The sequence below is a fragment of the Leptinotarsa decemlineata genome, unplaced genomic scaffold (assembly GCF_025532065.1).
Source record: "Leptinotarsa decemlineata unplaced genomic scaffold, Ldec_3_MD MMD2_P_RNA_scaffold_2, whole genome shotgun sequence".
NCBI lineage: Eukaryota > Metazoa > Arthropoda > Insecta > Coleoptera > Chrysomelidae > Leptinotarsa > Leptinotarsa decemlineata.
In genome coordinates this window covers 7,336,509-7,352,998 of record NW_027412529.1, presented here as the reverse complement: position 1 = coordinate 7,352,998, position 16,490 = coordinate 7,336,509, and the positions used below count along the sequence as shown (strand labels likewise).

Below are 16,490 nucleotides of genomic sequence, written 5' to 3'. Positions count from 1 at the left end.
TCCTCAGGTTCATACAAGCTAATAATAGTCTAATCAACAAGTTCAAAAACATGAAGAATAGAGAAAAAGGTCCTAAAAATATGAGCGATAGCTCATTCGAATTGGAATCACCTCTAGAAAAACGTTTTGAAGGATTTTGGTACAGGTGAAAAATTTCAATTGTTATTAACAAAATAAGATTTAAAAAAATGGTATTTAGTTTTTCGTTAATGACTCGAAAAATATTGATATATGAGCAATTTTGAAAAAATATCGTTGAAGAGGAGAAATATTCCGATAAAAAAGTCTCAACTACCGAAACTCTATCTCCATTATTTATAATTTCAATTCGACTTTGAAAATAGGGTTCCGCGCGGCTGTTACGGCATGCGCGCGCTGCCGCTAAAGATAGTTTATCGAAAGAAATATTTTTTTTACAAAATAAAATGTCATTTTAAAAATTTCAAAAAATCTTGTATCTTCTTAACACTTGAATGAATCGAGTCCCGTAGAAAAAAAAGTTTCATCACCATTTTTCAGAAATTTATTCAATTGTTTACTAACAAATGTTTTCCCAATCTCCGTTGGCATAAATAATGGGATAAAAAAAATGTAATAATTTGTTAATCATGATTTTTTATAACTATTGCAACATGAAATATCTAAAAATTGTTAATAAATTTTTTTTCAATTGATATTCAGCTATGTTTGTTTTCACATTATAAAATTGCAGTTATTAACATAGGATATGAATTTTTTACGTAATTTGTTTATTGAATTGTTTTAAACAAACAGAGAAATTGAATATTTTTGAAAAATGTTTTTGCTATTTTGTTGTCTAGAGATGATTATGATTCAAAAGAAATCCTTATTTCGATTTTAATTGTTTAAAATCGATTTTGTTATATTTCGATTGTTTAAATGATCAGTTGAGATATAATTCAGCTTTCAAAACTATTTTCTTAACAATTTGTTATGAACAAATATTGACCAACGTTATATTTTTTTTCTGAAGCAGAAAAAAATTATAAAAACATAAAAAAAAATTCTATTTATTATAATACTTTCTTATAATAATAGGGTTGAGGCACCGATAGTTGACCAGCACCCCGTAATTGACCAATTTCTTATTCATGCACAGAAATAAGAAAACCACAGCGTTCTGATGGTTGCCATTAGTATTAATCATTCAATTGGTCCTTTTTCTTGTAGATGTCACCACTAAACGTAATTCGCTTATTTGATAAGTAGGCCACTGTTGTGTTATACATGTTTCCTCTTTGCCCTATAGTGAACACGTGATGTGACAATAAGCACGGTGAGTAGACCACTTTAACATATCTTGATACATCCGTTCACGTTGAACGTTTTATTGGAAACATATTTCATGTACTGGTTGCCAGATGATTTGAGTTGATCATTCTTGCTATATTTACTGTCGAAATGAGTATTTTTTCTATTCAAATCAATGTGGTCAATCACTGGTATGAAATATCGGATAAAGTGCCCGTAATTGACCACTTTGGCCAACTACTGGTTTTTCAAAGAAATCAAAGTTTTCACATCTCTGTCTGTTTCATAGCTTTAGGTATGTGTTAAAGGTGAGTTTTTATTCGAATGAATCAGATATTTTGAAGCGGATCCAGTAGTTGACCGCAATACAGTAGTGGTCAACTATTGGTTTTTAGCTTTGGTCAATAACTGGAATTTCATTTTGATTTTATTTCTTTTGGAATATAGTTTGGGTAAAACAACTGTATTTTCTAGAATGAAATGGCTGAACCTAAGAAGAGATTTTTCAAATATACAGAAGCACAATTACAACAGGCTTTGAGCGACATTACCAATAATGTATGCAAAATTCGGCAAGCAGAGAGGCTGTATGGGGTTCCGCATGCCACTTTGATTAATAAGCTGAAAGGGAGGTCTTCCTTAACAAGACGAATGGGTCCTTCAACCATACTTACTGAAGATGAGGAAGAACTTCTGGTGAGGTGGCTGCTGGCGAGTGCTAAAAAAGGATTTCCCATCAACAAAACTGCTCTTTGCGAAACTGTAAAGGATATCATGAAAGACGATGAACGTATACACAAATTTCGTGATGGCATGCCTGGAAAAAAATGGTTTTCGGCATTTATGAAACGTCACCCTGAGGTTTGTCAGAGACATGCTGAATCAATAAATGGAGCACGAGCTTGTGTAACGGAAAAGTCGATTCGAGAGTGGCATGAGTCTATTAGAACCTATTTGAAAGAAGAAAATGCCGAGGATATTTTAAATGATCCCAGAAGAATTCTAAACTCCGATGAATCAGGGTTTGCAACAAATCCGAAAACAGGACTTGTATTAGGTCCTCGAGGGATGAAAAACTTTTATGAAGTGAAAACTGGATCTGAAAAGGAATGCATCACTGCTTTGTTCACAATTTCCGCTGACGGTCGAATATATCCACCAATGATTGTATATCCTTATGAAAGAATCCCAGCAGAAATTGTGAGAAACACTAATCCTGAGTGGGTAATTGGTAGGTTGTTCAAGAAAGATAGCCACAAGCTAGGTTACTTACTGTCATTGTTTTCAGGTCGATCAAAAAAAGGATGGATGACCAGTGAAACATTCTTCAGTTACGTGTGTAATACATTGTTACCTTTCTTACAGAACGAAGGTATAAAGTTACCTATATTATATATATTAGATGGACATAAATCCCATCTAACCTATAATTTGAGTAAGTTTTGCTCTGAAAATGGAATTTTTCTCTACGCACTTCTTCCAAATGCGACGCATATTTTACAGCCGGCAGTTGTATCCTTATTTGCTCCGTTGAAAAGTAAATGGAAAAAAGTTGTTGCTGATTGGAAAAAAGCTAATAATAACAAAATCGTTAATAAAGCAACTTTTCCTCTATTATTAGAAACAACGGTACAGCAGATAGGAGCAGATACTGTTAAAAACGGATTCAGAAGGTGCGGTCTGTATCCTTTTGAAGTCGAGGCAGTAGATTTTAAAAAATGTATGCATGACACTTCGAGAACTGTGGGGGATCAAGAAGGGATAGAGAGAATTAAGCCGACCAACTTTGATGTACCAAATTTTCTATATTTTGAATCACTCATTCCAACAAAAAGACGAGAAGAATTTAAAAAAGCAGAAATGGGGGAATGGGTTGGCGATGAGTCAGCTAAAGAATTATATGCTGTTTGGAGAAAACTGAAAAAAAGGTGCCAAGGAAAAAACAATGAAGAAAACAATAATGATATAGAATTAAAAAAATTTGAAACCAATGAAACTGTCGAAGAGGTTATTGAGGTTGAAAGTAAAATACAAGAAAATAACGATGAAACTGAATATCAAAAATTCAATGCTGACACAGAAGTGGAGGAATATAGAAATGATACGGGAATTAAAGAAAATGGAAGTGATCAAGAACCAAATCTGTGTGAAGTTTCGATTGAAAAAAATGCAGCAGACAAAGAAAAACAAGTAATCGTTTTAAGTGATATACTTATAAAGAAACCTGTTACTCCAGTACCACCACCACAGTCACAAAAAAGAAAAGTTAGTGTAGCCTTCCTAGATCATATTTTTTGGCCAGAGGAGTCACCTGAGAAGAAAGAATCCACAAGAAAAGAAAGACTGCCTTATGCAACAACTTCATTGAAGTGGTTGCAGTATCATGAAGAGAAAGAAAATACCAAAATGGAAAAAGAGAGAGAAAAACAAGAGAGGGCTCTTTTGAGACAAAAGAAACAAGAGGAGAAATTGAAGAAACCAGAGATGGGGAATCCTCTCAAAAGAAAGGAAATAAAGAAAATAAAAAGAAAAGTCAATAAAGCAATAGATAGCTCGGAAAGTGAATATGAGGAATGGCAGGAGAGTGGATCAAGTCTAGATGATATCACAGAACATTTCAGCAGTGACAGTGAAGATGAACCACTAGCCTCCATAGTGAAGAAAGTGAAGAAAGATATTGCAGTAGGTGACTTTTATCTGGTTGCTTTTCCAGGAAAGAAAACCTACCATAACTATGTTTGCTCCGTTCAAAATATTTATGACACAGGTGAAGTTGAAGTACATGCTTTCACACCGATAGAAGAAAGCAAGAATGTTTTCAAAGTCATTGAAAACGATATAAGTGTTGTGAATGCCGAGCAACTTGTGAAGAGACTAGAATACCCAAGTGTTGTTACAACCGGAAATCGAATCAAATATAAATTTCTCAAAGATGTCATTTAAACATTTTTGAAATTTTATGTTCAAAATTTTATTTGAGTGTTTGTTGAAACCAAATGTGTCTTTCTTCATGAAAATATTTCAATAATTCAATATAACAACGTGTTTCATTTCATTTCATCAAGTGGTCAACCACTGGGTCTAATCGCGGTCAAATACTGGTTCTAGCTGGTCAATTACTGGTGATTTATGACTTTTTTTATTCTTGATTTTTTTTGTACCAAAATCTCACGTTTTCTAGAATGAAGTATATCATATTAAGAAGCCTAAAACTTGGTCCTTCTTGTATGTATTTTTGATGTGCTTGAAAAGTTGACGGTTTGATAACTATAACCTATTTTATGCGAGAAAGCTCTTAACCGGTCAATTACTGGTGCACTCACCCTACTTTCTTATGATAAATAAAAAAAAATTTGATGTTACTTTTTCATATATAGGTGTTTTTATATTTTTTTTGTCTCAGGAAAAAAATATAACGTTGGTCAATATTTGTTTATAACAAATTGTCAAACTAATAAACAATTGAATGATAAATATAAAACATTTTTATCAAACTATTTGAAAGTGTAAATTATGATTTTTAAAAGCAAAATTGTTTCTCAACTAATTATTTGAACAATCGAAATATACCAAAATCGATTCAAAACAATTAAAAATCAAAATGAAAAAAAACATTTTTTTATTCATAATAATTATCTGTTGACAACAAAAAAGCAAAAAAAATATTTGAAAAATATTGAAGTTCTCTATTTCTTTAAAACAAATTACGTAAAAAATTCATATCCTATGTTAATGACTGCCATTGTTTAATGTGAAAACAAACTTACCTCGAGGTGGAACAAAGCCACTCACAAGAGGTATCAGCAGTGAAAAACTCTCTCCGCGGCAAGTATCAGCACAAACTTCGACAGATCTGGTCATCGGGAATGTCGGGAAAGAACAAAGTTACTGCAACAAATATGCTTGCCGTTCCAATCTTACTCTACTCGTTTGGAGTAGTGAAGTGGACTCGGGAGGAGCTGTATCAATTCGACGTAAAAACCCGAAAAAACATGCATCTCTATAGGAGTTTGCATCCCAAATCGTCCGTTCCACGGTTGTACTTCCCTCGACAACAGGGAGGCCGTGGACTTTTGAGTTTGGAGTGTCTACATGACAGAATGGTACTGGATACAGCCTGTAAAGTCGTCAGGAGTTCGGATCCCGTTCTCTGCATGGTTCGTGACCATGAGAGAGCAGGAATTGGAGCATTTCTCCTTAGGGCAGCTGCCCGAGCAGCTGATGAACTCGGTGACCACAACTCTGTCACCGAGTTGGAACCCGTTCAGCAAAAAGCTCAGATAAAAACCGCAGAGATCACCTTACTTCTGCGGAGACACAAGAATAAGCCACTGCATGGGGTCTTCTTTATCAACATTGGAGACCTTGGCTTATCAAAGCGCCTAACGTTTGCTTTTCTCAAGTCGAGTGGGCTGATCGGAAACTGAGGGGTTCATCATGGCTTGCCAGGATGGTGTCTTCAACATCATAGTCTACCGCAGTCGCGTGATGGGTATAGAGGTTCCTGACACAAGGTGCAGGGCCTGCCACGAGGCGCCCGAGACCCTAATGCACTTGCTATCAGCATGTCCAGCATATGCGGTCTCGGCCTATATCCATCGACATAACGCGGCCCTAAGAGTGCTATATTACCATCTACGGTATTGACGAGAAGTGCCGAATTTATTGGAACTATTCGTTCCCCATGCTCAGACTCGTACAAGCTAATAAGCCTGATGTAGTCCTTCTCGATCACCAGAGCAAAACGATATTTGTCGTGGAGTTTTCAGCTACTGGCGAGACGAATATCGTCAGAAAAGAGGAGGAAAAACGGATAAAATATCGAGATTTTCTCTTCGAACTTCGCAGACTCTATCTAGATCACTCTGTTAAGATGGTTGTTCTGATTATTGGAGTCCTTGGTCGAATGATGTCCTCTCTACTCTCGAATCTTAAAATCATACCGGCTTGCCGCACTAAGGCAGAAATCTTAGCCACACTGATGCAGAAGGCTGTCATTCTAGGCTCACTGCGTTTGCTCAGGGCACATGATTCTCGGACCCAATGATCACTTACCCCACGGTGTGGGGAGTGGTCATTGGTTGATAATGCTGGCGCGCCCTCCCGAATGTATCGGGGCTTCGGGGGATAGGGCCTGACCAGCGCTTACTACGGTGAAAAAAAATTATAATAATACTTCATCTCAGAGTTGTGTTAACTGGAGTTAGGTGAGGAGGTTCAGTTCCCACAATGATCCTGCGATCAATGCCAGTGGAAATGAAAAAACAAAAGTAAACAATTCACAAATACTTTTATTGGGATGGATTTTGGTGTAACTCTTTGTATTTGTTTCACTATCAGATATTATTTCAATTCTCGATTTGCAGAAAATGATAAAGTATCATTTATTACCGGAAATAAGATTTTAAAATATCACAAAAAAGTTATCTTTCAATATAACTTTCATCAATTGATAATCAAAACTTGAAATTTAGAATACAAACTGAAACTATTTCACGTTTACGAAAAACAATATTCTTTCCTGTTATTAGGGATGTCACAACCGCTTTCTACTGTTGGGTTAGAATTTTCCCAAGCGTGGAAATGCGATTTCCTAACAATATAATCATTATCACAATCAGTGGAAGGTAATTAATGAGCCGGGTTCTTAAAATTGCAAGGGCAACTTTAACAATCAGAAACCATGAATAACGTTGTGAGTAAACCCTGCTAACGAGGCGACATCAACAGGCGATTATATAAACAGACACATCACTCATTCCTGTCATCGTATGCGTCTTGTTCGGTGTAGAATTATATATCTACAATTATAGTTGTACTAGCAATCCGCCCTGGCTTCGGATGGGTGTAATGCTGATACTAAATATAAATTCACCTTGTGATGCACTGTTTGGAACCTTTGGTATAGTAATGAATATAACTAGAGTTTTTTCCCAATACCAAATCGTTATGGATGAACAGTAATGAAAAGGATGGCTCTCCAGTTGGAATATTTGAAAATGTTTTGTTATTGCATATTTACAACATAAAATAAACCTACATACAGAATTCTAGCCTTCGAAATGAAAAGGTAATTTTCATATTATGTAAACGCTCCCTCTTTATCCCCAGCGGGGACTTCACCACGCGGCTCTCCAGTAGGAATATTCAAAATCCTCACTCATTGCACATCTACAATATAAAACGAACATATATACAAAATTTCAGCCTCCAACAATGTAGCAGTCCGGAGAAACAGTGATGAAAATGTAATTTTCATATACAGGGTGTAAGTGAATAAGTGTAAAACATTTAAGGAGGTGATTCCTCATCGAAAAAAAGATAGGATCTTTCATATTAAGAAACTTCATTGGAGCATCCCTTGTTAAGATACAGCCCCTTAAAGGGGGTACATAAAATTTGTATAACAAGCACTGAAAAAGTTACAATATTGAAATAAACCTGACGTTTTGAACTACCAAAAAGACACTTAGCCAGTAATTCATTTGGTTAACCCCATGGTTGTGAGGGGTGGAAAAAGTAACCCCTAAAATTTATTTCCAATGTAACTTTTTGTCTTATTATTTGTTTACCATTTTAAAATTCCGGTAGCCTGTTTCATTCTAAACAAAAAATGTCTCTTGGGTTTTTTGCCCAAAATAAACCAGTTCGCAGCAAAAAATCATTTTACATCGTCATAAATGCGAACTGGATTTATTGTTATTTTGTAGTTAGTACCTGCTTTAAACGATTAAAGGGTAATAAACAAAAATAATGTATTAATAACAAAACACACAACATGTAGAAATCATAGTAAATGTTCAGACATTACGCATGCGTCTAGACGTCGGCGCATTGAGCCACGTATTCGCTCAAATATTCCTGGAGTACCTCTGATTACCCTGCACGCATCGATGATGCGGTTTCTCAAGTCCTCTACATCGCGAACAGGAGTACGATAAACCAAATGCTGTAAATGGTCCCAAATAGAGAAATCGAGAGGATTGAGATCCGGGGACCGAGCGGGCCAGTTCTGTGGTTCTCCTCGACCTATCCACTGATTTGCCTTCTGACGCCCAAAGGAACTTCCTCCAGCAGTACTGGATACACTTCTCTTGAAAATTGAACGTATGCCTCACCATTTAATCGAGGAGGTAGAAAATGAGACCCAATTGAATCATCACCAATAACTCCGAGCCACACGTTAAGAGAAAACTGTTATTGATGATTAGTTTCGACAATAGCGTTTAATTATGTGGTAATTATGAAAATTGATAATCTTGTCCCAAGAAAAAGTACATTCGTCTGTGAGTTCTATCGTCTTCAGAAAGTAACAATTTCTTCTAATCATTTCCAGCATCCAATTGCAAAATTCAAGACGGTTTGGAAAGTCTCGCGGTAACAGTGCCTGTAATCGTTGCAGATGGTAAGGGTATAAGAGTTGTTCCTTTAAAATTCGAAATACCGTCGTATGATCAACATTTAGCTGGAAAGCAATCTTCCTGGTACTGGTAGTAGGTTGTTCTTCAATCAAATTGAGTACTGCTTCCTCAAGCTGTAGTGTTCGTACTTCTCGATGGCGACCACAATCCTGCGTTCTTTTGTCGAATGAACCATATTCAACACGTGTCTTGGTTTTTGTAAAACCCTTTTATAGTGAAAATCATACTATAAACTGTATTGATTAGTTTTTTAATATTTTCATCAAGTATCGGCCAGTTCTATTCAATTATGGTAAACAAATAATAAACCAAAAAGTTACATTGGAAATAAATTTTATTGGTTGCGTTTTCCATCCCTTACAACCATGAGGTGAACCTAATAAATTACTGGCTAAGTGTCTTTTTGGTAGTACAAAACGTCAGGTTAATTTCAATATTGTAACTTTTTCAGTGCTTGTGAAAAAAATTGTTATACAAATTTTATGTACCCCTTTAAGGGGCTGTATCTTAACAAGGGATGCTACAATGAAATTTCTTTATATGAAAGATCATATCTTTTTTCCGATGATGAATCACCTCCTTGAATGTTTCACACTTATTGGTTATACCCTGTATAAACACTCCCCAGTGAGGGCTCCCCAGTTGGAATACTTGAAAATAATTTCTTAGTGGGCTATAACTGGCTATAACTCAAATCATGTAAAGGAACAATTTGTTCAGGCCAGTCTCAACTCCCTACACTGTAGTTTGATGGACTACCATCTATCAGAAAACAACTACTCCCCTTGCTAATAACACTGTTTTTGACAGATCACGCGTGAATCGTATCATTGTCAAACTTGTTCAGTTTGGTCTATAATCCAACCATGAATCGACTTACAAATAAACAACGCTTGCAAATTATTGAATTTTATTATCAAAATTCATGCTCGGTGAAGAAAATGCATCATACACTTCTTCCAATTTATGGGTAGTTGCAGTTTCGTCGGCCTACTGAGGGAGCTATTCGGAAGCTTGTGACTAAATTTTGAACCCAGTTTACATTATTGTACATCAAACCACCAACACGCATACGTAGAGTGAGGACTAAAGAAAATATTGCGCCTGTATCCGCCAGTGTTCATGATGACCGTGAAATGTCGATTCGCCGCCGTTCGCAGCAATTGTGCCTCTATTACTTCACTACGTGGAAAATTTTGCGAAAGGATTTGGGTGTAAAACCTTATAAGATATAGCTGGTGCAAGAATTGAAGCCACACGACCTCCCACAACATCTAACTTTTGGTAAATGGGCGCTGGCACAGTTGGAGGAAGATCCTTATTTTTATCGAAAAATTGTGTTCAGCAACAAGGCTCATTTCTGGTTGAATGGAAACGTTAACAAGCAAAATTGTCGCATCTGGAGTGAAGACCAGCCACAAGCATTGCAAGAGCTACCGATGCATCCCAAAAAAGTCACTTATTGGTGTGGATTATGGGTCGGTGGCATCATCGGGCCGTACTTCTTCAAAGACGGCAATGGCCGGAACGTAACTATAAATGCCGAGCGCTTCCGTGTGATGATTGCCAACTTTTTGTTGCCTGAAATGAAAGAATTGGACATGCCTGATATGTGGTTTCAACAAGACGGTGCCACATACTACACGACACGCGAAACAATAACCCAATTACGAGTCGCCTCGGTAAACAGTTCATCTCACTTTGGAGCCCGTCAATTGGCCGCCTAGATCGTGTGATTTAACGCCTTTGGATTATTTCTTGTGGGGTCATATTGAAGCTCATGTCTACAGGGATAAACCAGCAACGAGTGATGCTCTGCAAGCCAATATTAAAGAATTTATACGTGAAATATCGGTCAATATGTTAGAGAGAGTGTGCCAAAATTGAACCTTGCGCATGAGCCACATAAAGCGGAGCCGCGGACAACATTTGCATCCTGCACTGACACCTGTCGGATATAATCCAACGCCCTTCTTGGTATTAGTCAGGGGAGTAGTTGTTTTCTGATAGGCGTCACGCCATCAACCTACAGTGTAGGTAATTTGAGACTCTCCTGGATGAATCGTTCTTTTTGATAATATAATTTACTGTTGTTTATTTTTCTATTTTTCTCACACATGCATACCTACATTCAATACATAAACTCATCAAAATCGGAGCTATGTCTGAGAATTTTCACGGAAAAGACTTCAATGATTACACTAAGATATTGACTATGTCTCCTATATTTACTGAAAATGTTTTCCTATTGGGTTACGCTCTCCCTTTCTCAAATGTTGATCCTCTACAATTCAGTTAACTGACGAGAGTTCCTTTTTTACTCCTTTCCATCATTATCTGCTTATTCCACAATTTTTCAAGTCACGGGTTATCCACTCAACCCATACTCGACTTCTACTAAATGACATGAAAATTTGAATATATTCGCCTGATTTAACGGCCAGTTTCATTTCCATGTACATTCGAGAGTATCCAGAATCATTAAATCATGCTTGAACAGAAAAGGGACTTTCCTTCAAAGTAGTATTGCTGGATTTGAATGAAGGTCGGTCTGAAACGATATACCTATTCCAAATTTCATCAGCTTCAGAGGCAGTAAACAATAAAAGATCCCTGCTGACAGAATTACAGCCACTGGAATTTTTATTGGGTTTGCATTTTGTCATTTAAAACAACCCCTGGAAAGTTGGAACAAATTCGCCAGAAGTACGATATTTTTATTCGATTTGTATATTGTGAAAAATCGTTCATTTTATGGTAGAAACTGTCATTCGTAAAATAAGTTTTATAATATCCAACTAAAGTAATTTTTTGTGAAGAAAAGTCAGTTTTTTATCAACCTTTTTTGTTTTTCTACCTTGCGCAATCTGAAAAATATGAAAATTATAATGGATAACTTTAATACAAATGTAGACAGAGTAATCTCTGCCTATCAAAAAAATTGCTAAGAAATAATACAATACTTAACTTAACGTTTCGGAGGCCAAAATCTACCTCCGTCTTCTGAAATGGACAAAAAATTCAAAGTTTTTCATTACGAAAAATACTTTAACTTTACGCAGTAACTTATCGGTGTAAACTAAAAAGTTTGCCCTCTCCACACTTGTATAAAGTTCTCCACTATAATTTTCATATTTTTCAGATTGTGGAAGGTGAAAATACCAAAAAAAGGTCGGTGAAAAATTTTATAACTTTCCTCATAAAATATTCGAATTTTTTTTTCACAAAAGTGATCACATTTTTCGTATAAATATAGAAATATTGAACATATTTTTTAATTGCAAAATAGCAAAGTAACAACCTGTGTTCACTTTTTTGCTTATGGCATCATTTTTTTTCCAACTCATTCCACTATCTATACAAGTTTCGAGGAATTTGGTAACTTCAGAAAGATTGATGATACTATTTTTGACAACCGCTTTAATATCAGTCACAGATGTCCACCTAGAAAGAAAATGCATACAGACTGTTTTTATTTAGTTTTTTTGTAAGTCTTCAGGACTATCTGAATCAATGGTCAATGTAGTATCATCTGCATAGAGAACTACTGTATCTGAACTGGTATAGTCGGGTAGATCGTTTATGAATTACAAAAAAATAAGCGGCCTCAAGATAGATCCCTGAGGAACTCCCCGGTCTATCTCATACTATTGAGATTTATGCTATCCGATTTTAACTGATATTTTCCTGAAGTACATGTATGATATCAGCCACGACAAGGAATTTCCACGAAAACCAAGGGAATATAATTTACTTTCGATTATCTCCAGGTCAATATCTTTGATGATAATGATTTTTTTTTTAACGAACTATGAATTCAGATTATATATTAGTCTTGTCTGATTATGAATGATTTGAAAATCAATGTTGCAACAGTTTTATCTACCTTCAGTTACATTTATGAAAACATTTTTTCAATGACTTTTTGGATGTTCGAATGATTTTTAATTAAAATAAATCATCGAAATACATTTTTCTACACGTCATTGTAAATCCAATAAGCTCTCGCTCATATATTTAAGAGCTTTATGTCTGTTGAACAAGAGTTTCAAATTGTGAACTGAACATACATCGCTCTTTGTTTCATTTCGTCGCTGCGTCCTTATATGTTGACATAATTTTTCTGGTTGGATAATACTCTGGGTAAATGGAAACGCATGATAGTTTTGATCATTTTGTACCAGCTTCATTAATTCACATGACTCTTTGTCGTGAGTCCTTCGTTGAACCGTACCGTGACCGTGTTTTTGTGGATTATTTAACGATTCAGGTGAAACCTTTCTTCCTCAAAAGGAATATGAAACTATTGAAGGCGTTTTTCCCAGTTAGTCATCCCCTGATGGTGCTAACTTGGTGAGCGAAACGCTCCTTGAAAAACGGTTTCCAATAGATTCATTTCACGCCATACGTTCAATGATATATTCTTCAATTTTTCATGCTTACCATCAGAGTGACAGCAAAAAATGGACCTGGTAAATATCTTATGTTCAAAATATGTTTTTCCGTTAATCAGCCTTACGAACGACAACCCTCAAAATTCGAAACATGTGCGAGCTAAGGATTAACGAGGTCTTACCTTTTAACGTGTGATTCCTAACGTGGTTTGGATGATAGCAAGTGAAAATCGATCGTTCAGACTAGGGCTTGAACCAACGACCAACACGGCAGTTAATTCGAGTGAGTGAACAAAGCACCCACGTCGAACCGCTTGGCTACCGACCAACGTAAACATTTTGTTCTTCGAGTGAAAAATTGTGCAACAAGTGACCCATCTCTTAGAGGATTTTGATGTGTTATTTTTGCCTTCATCACCGAGTAAACTTGATTTACGTTTGCCATTATCTGTGAAATATTAGGGAATTCTCAACTTGAACGTTGTCGTATGAAAACATCTGAATATGAGGCATTCCACACATACAGTTGTACAGTGTATATATTTTATACTTTTTCACGTCACCACAAAAGTGTACTGGATGACATATAACCTTGATGCTCCTCTACAAATAAATACAAAATGAAAAAGTTATTTTTCCATCAATATCGACTGCAGAAGTTTCTTCTCTGTCTTCCATATAGAGAATTTTATGACAAATAAAAATTTTATCACCTATTTTATCGTCTTACAAAAATTTTACTTCCTACAATTCATTTCAGCATATTGGTTTTTGAAGCGCTTGATAGTCATGAACTGAGAATACTTCCATTATATCCTTTCCAAATTTCGATATTCCTTATATTTTCCTCAATTAACAGTTGTCCTTCATAAAAAAAATTCCAACACTTTTTCTATGTCGATTGAAAGAACTGAAACTTCTGCAGTAAAATAAGAAAGTTTTTCCCACACCAGAAAACAAGTACCTTTGAGTTCAGAAAAGTATCAGAACTTAATAACTTGCAGAGTATAATTGCAGACTATTTCGATCCAAAATTTCCTTTGAAAAAAGTGAACGCCATGCATAATATAAATTAGATAAAGAAGCTATCCAATGCAAAATATTGTTTCGTTATCGAACAAATTATTGCTGAAGCAAAAACTATTCACTTCATTGAGATTAGATAAAGTAACAAAGAAAGTAAAAATATATGAGTAATAGAGCTATAGGAGTTCGACGCCATTCTTTATGGAAAAACACGTACTAATATGAGCATGCCCTTTTTGTCGCTTTTACGACCTTCGACCTTCAAGCCCACTTCAAGGTCACAAGTATGACCTTGAAGTGGGCAAGAGACACATGTGACTTCGAAGTGGGCTTTGAAGGTCAAGGGTCATAAAATCAGCAGAACGGACCTGTTCAAAATTGCACGCGTTTTTCCATAAGGGAAGGCGTTGAACTCATATAGCTCTATTACTTATATCGCAAAATAGATGGAAAATTTCAAGAAGGTGATCATTTTTTGAATAGGGGTCCTGAAGACATTCGTATGCAAAACATTTTATTTTTCTCAATTCTACTAGGAATGCATCAAACATTTTATTGTGGTTTCGATGATATATCCTCAAAATCACTCAAAGAGATATTTTATTCTATTCAGCAGAATGTTTCATCTTGTCTCAAAGACTCTGGAGTAGTTCTTTTTTTTTTAAAAAGATGACAAAGACGATTTCAATAATTATGAGCCACGTTTTGTACTACCGACTCTGTCAAAACTTTCAGAAAATTTGTCCAGAAGAGACTTTTTGAGCGCCCCTAATATAACGTACAATATGGCTTTGTTGATGAATATTTACATTATCAGTCATTTTCAATACCACTTACTATCTGAATGAATTTTCAAAGGGCCTAACTTTTCATTTTGAAACTTTGCTACTTCAACTTTCTCATTACGGTATATTAGAAAATTTCTGAAATTGTTTCCCAGTTATTCAGCCTGAGGTAACGTCAACACAGGAGTACCTCAAAGTTCCATTCTGGCTCCATTACTTTGTTTACAGATCATAAACTTTTTCATTTGATGGCAGTGACATCTATGAATCAACAGACAAGTTGAACCATACACTGGTTCTCATGAACCATTAGTGTGAGAGTGATATGAATATTTATATGAATTACATACAACTCATTATGTATATCTTTCCCAAAGACTTCATAGTAACCTCTTTCCCATATCCTTCAATGTTACATTTGAGAATAGCAGCCAATGCCTTAGCATCATTTCAGATTTTCAGCCTAATTGGAGAGAACGTATTCCTCAACTGAATGAAAGATTGATTACTTCTTGCTTTGCTTTCAGAATTGTGGAAGATTCTATTGAAACCATACTGTATAGGCCTTCATGGCCGCTATTTAACAAATTGTTCATTGGTGCAGCTTTTTGTACAGGTTTTTATACTTGACGTTTCGTCTGTTGCTGTGGCGGACATTATCAAAGACCATACAGCAACGGCAGCAACAGCTGGTGCGTTTGTACATATAATAGAACTAGGTTTTGGACGGCCGACTGTTCTTGTACCTGTTTGGTCCGACCCTTCTTCAATTATTGGGAGAATCTTTCTGCTATGGAGAACCGGTATCCATATCTTGTTGATGTTTCAGCTCTATTCCTTCTTATATTTATCTATTTCTATGGCCTCTGTGAATAGCCTTGGCATCTTACGTTGTTGTTGGTTTCACTCGCCAAAACGACAAATCAAACTGCCTATTCCATTACCGAATTTAATTAAAAACTCATTGATTTATAATGCAGCTAAAATATATAACCATCTACCGACAAGTTTTAAAGAGATCCAATCACCTCATCAGTTCAGGAAGTCTGTAAAGCAAGTTCTCATTGATCGGGTATTTTATAGTGTTCAAGAATACTCTCATGAAGATGTGAATGGAATTCTGATATTAAATTATTCTCTGTTTAATTATCGTTTCTGTTGATTTTCATCAGCTCCTGCAATTTTGAAAACAGAATCTGATAATTTTATTCACTTATATATTTTATTTATTCACTTCCTCAGTCACCTGTTAATGTCTGACTTTTCGTTCATCTAGGATGTATATAAATATTGTTGTAAATCATGCCCGAAAGAAAATAACGCCGGCCGCCACTTTTAGCCATAAACCAATGGTGACGTAGCTAAGAGCGCACGAATGTACAATGATTCCCCAACACTCGAAAAGTAGCGAGAATAATGCTACCGACTTCGACAAAACTTCGACGAAATTTTTACGGCATTCAATTACGATATTTAAACGCTAGCTGCGAGCATATTGACACTATAGCTTCAAGTGGAAGCTATAGTGCGGTACGCGCAGTGATCTAGTTGGGCGAAAAGTATTCAAATTTTCAGTTGAAGTTTTTGTTGTA

The 16,490-nt window shown here is 35.8% G+C and overlaps 1 protein-coding gene across 1 annotated transcript; it reads left to right on the top strand.

Annotated features, from left to right (window-relative positions):
- Nucleotides 1–1,058: 1,058 nt before the first annotated feature.
- LOC141485603 (uncharacterized) lies at nucleotides 1,059–4,596 on the top strand. The gene is made up of 2 exons (XM_074182591.1): nucleotides 1,059–2,503; nucleotides 2,561–4,596. The coding sequence occupies exons 1-2, from the start codon at nucleotides 1,753–1,755 to the stop codon at nucleotides 4,213–4,215; spliced, it is 2,406 nt and encodes an 801-aa protein (XP_074038692.1). The 5' UTR covers nucleotides 1,059–1,752; the 3' UTR covers nucleotides 4,216–4,596.
- The last annotated feature ends 11,894 nt before the right edge of the window (nucleotides 4,597–16,490 follow it).

Bases quoted from the DNA above. Each gene is read 5' to 3' on its own strand.
- LOC141485603 (XM_074182591.1), top strand. From the start codon at position 1,753: ATGGCTGAACCTAAGAAGAGATTTTTCAAATATACAGAAGCACAATTA. The intron at 2,504-2,560 runs GTAGGTTGTTCA...CATTGTTTTCAG, and splicing joins TAATCCTGAGTGGGTAATTG to GTCGATCAAAAAAAGGATGG.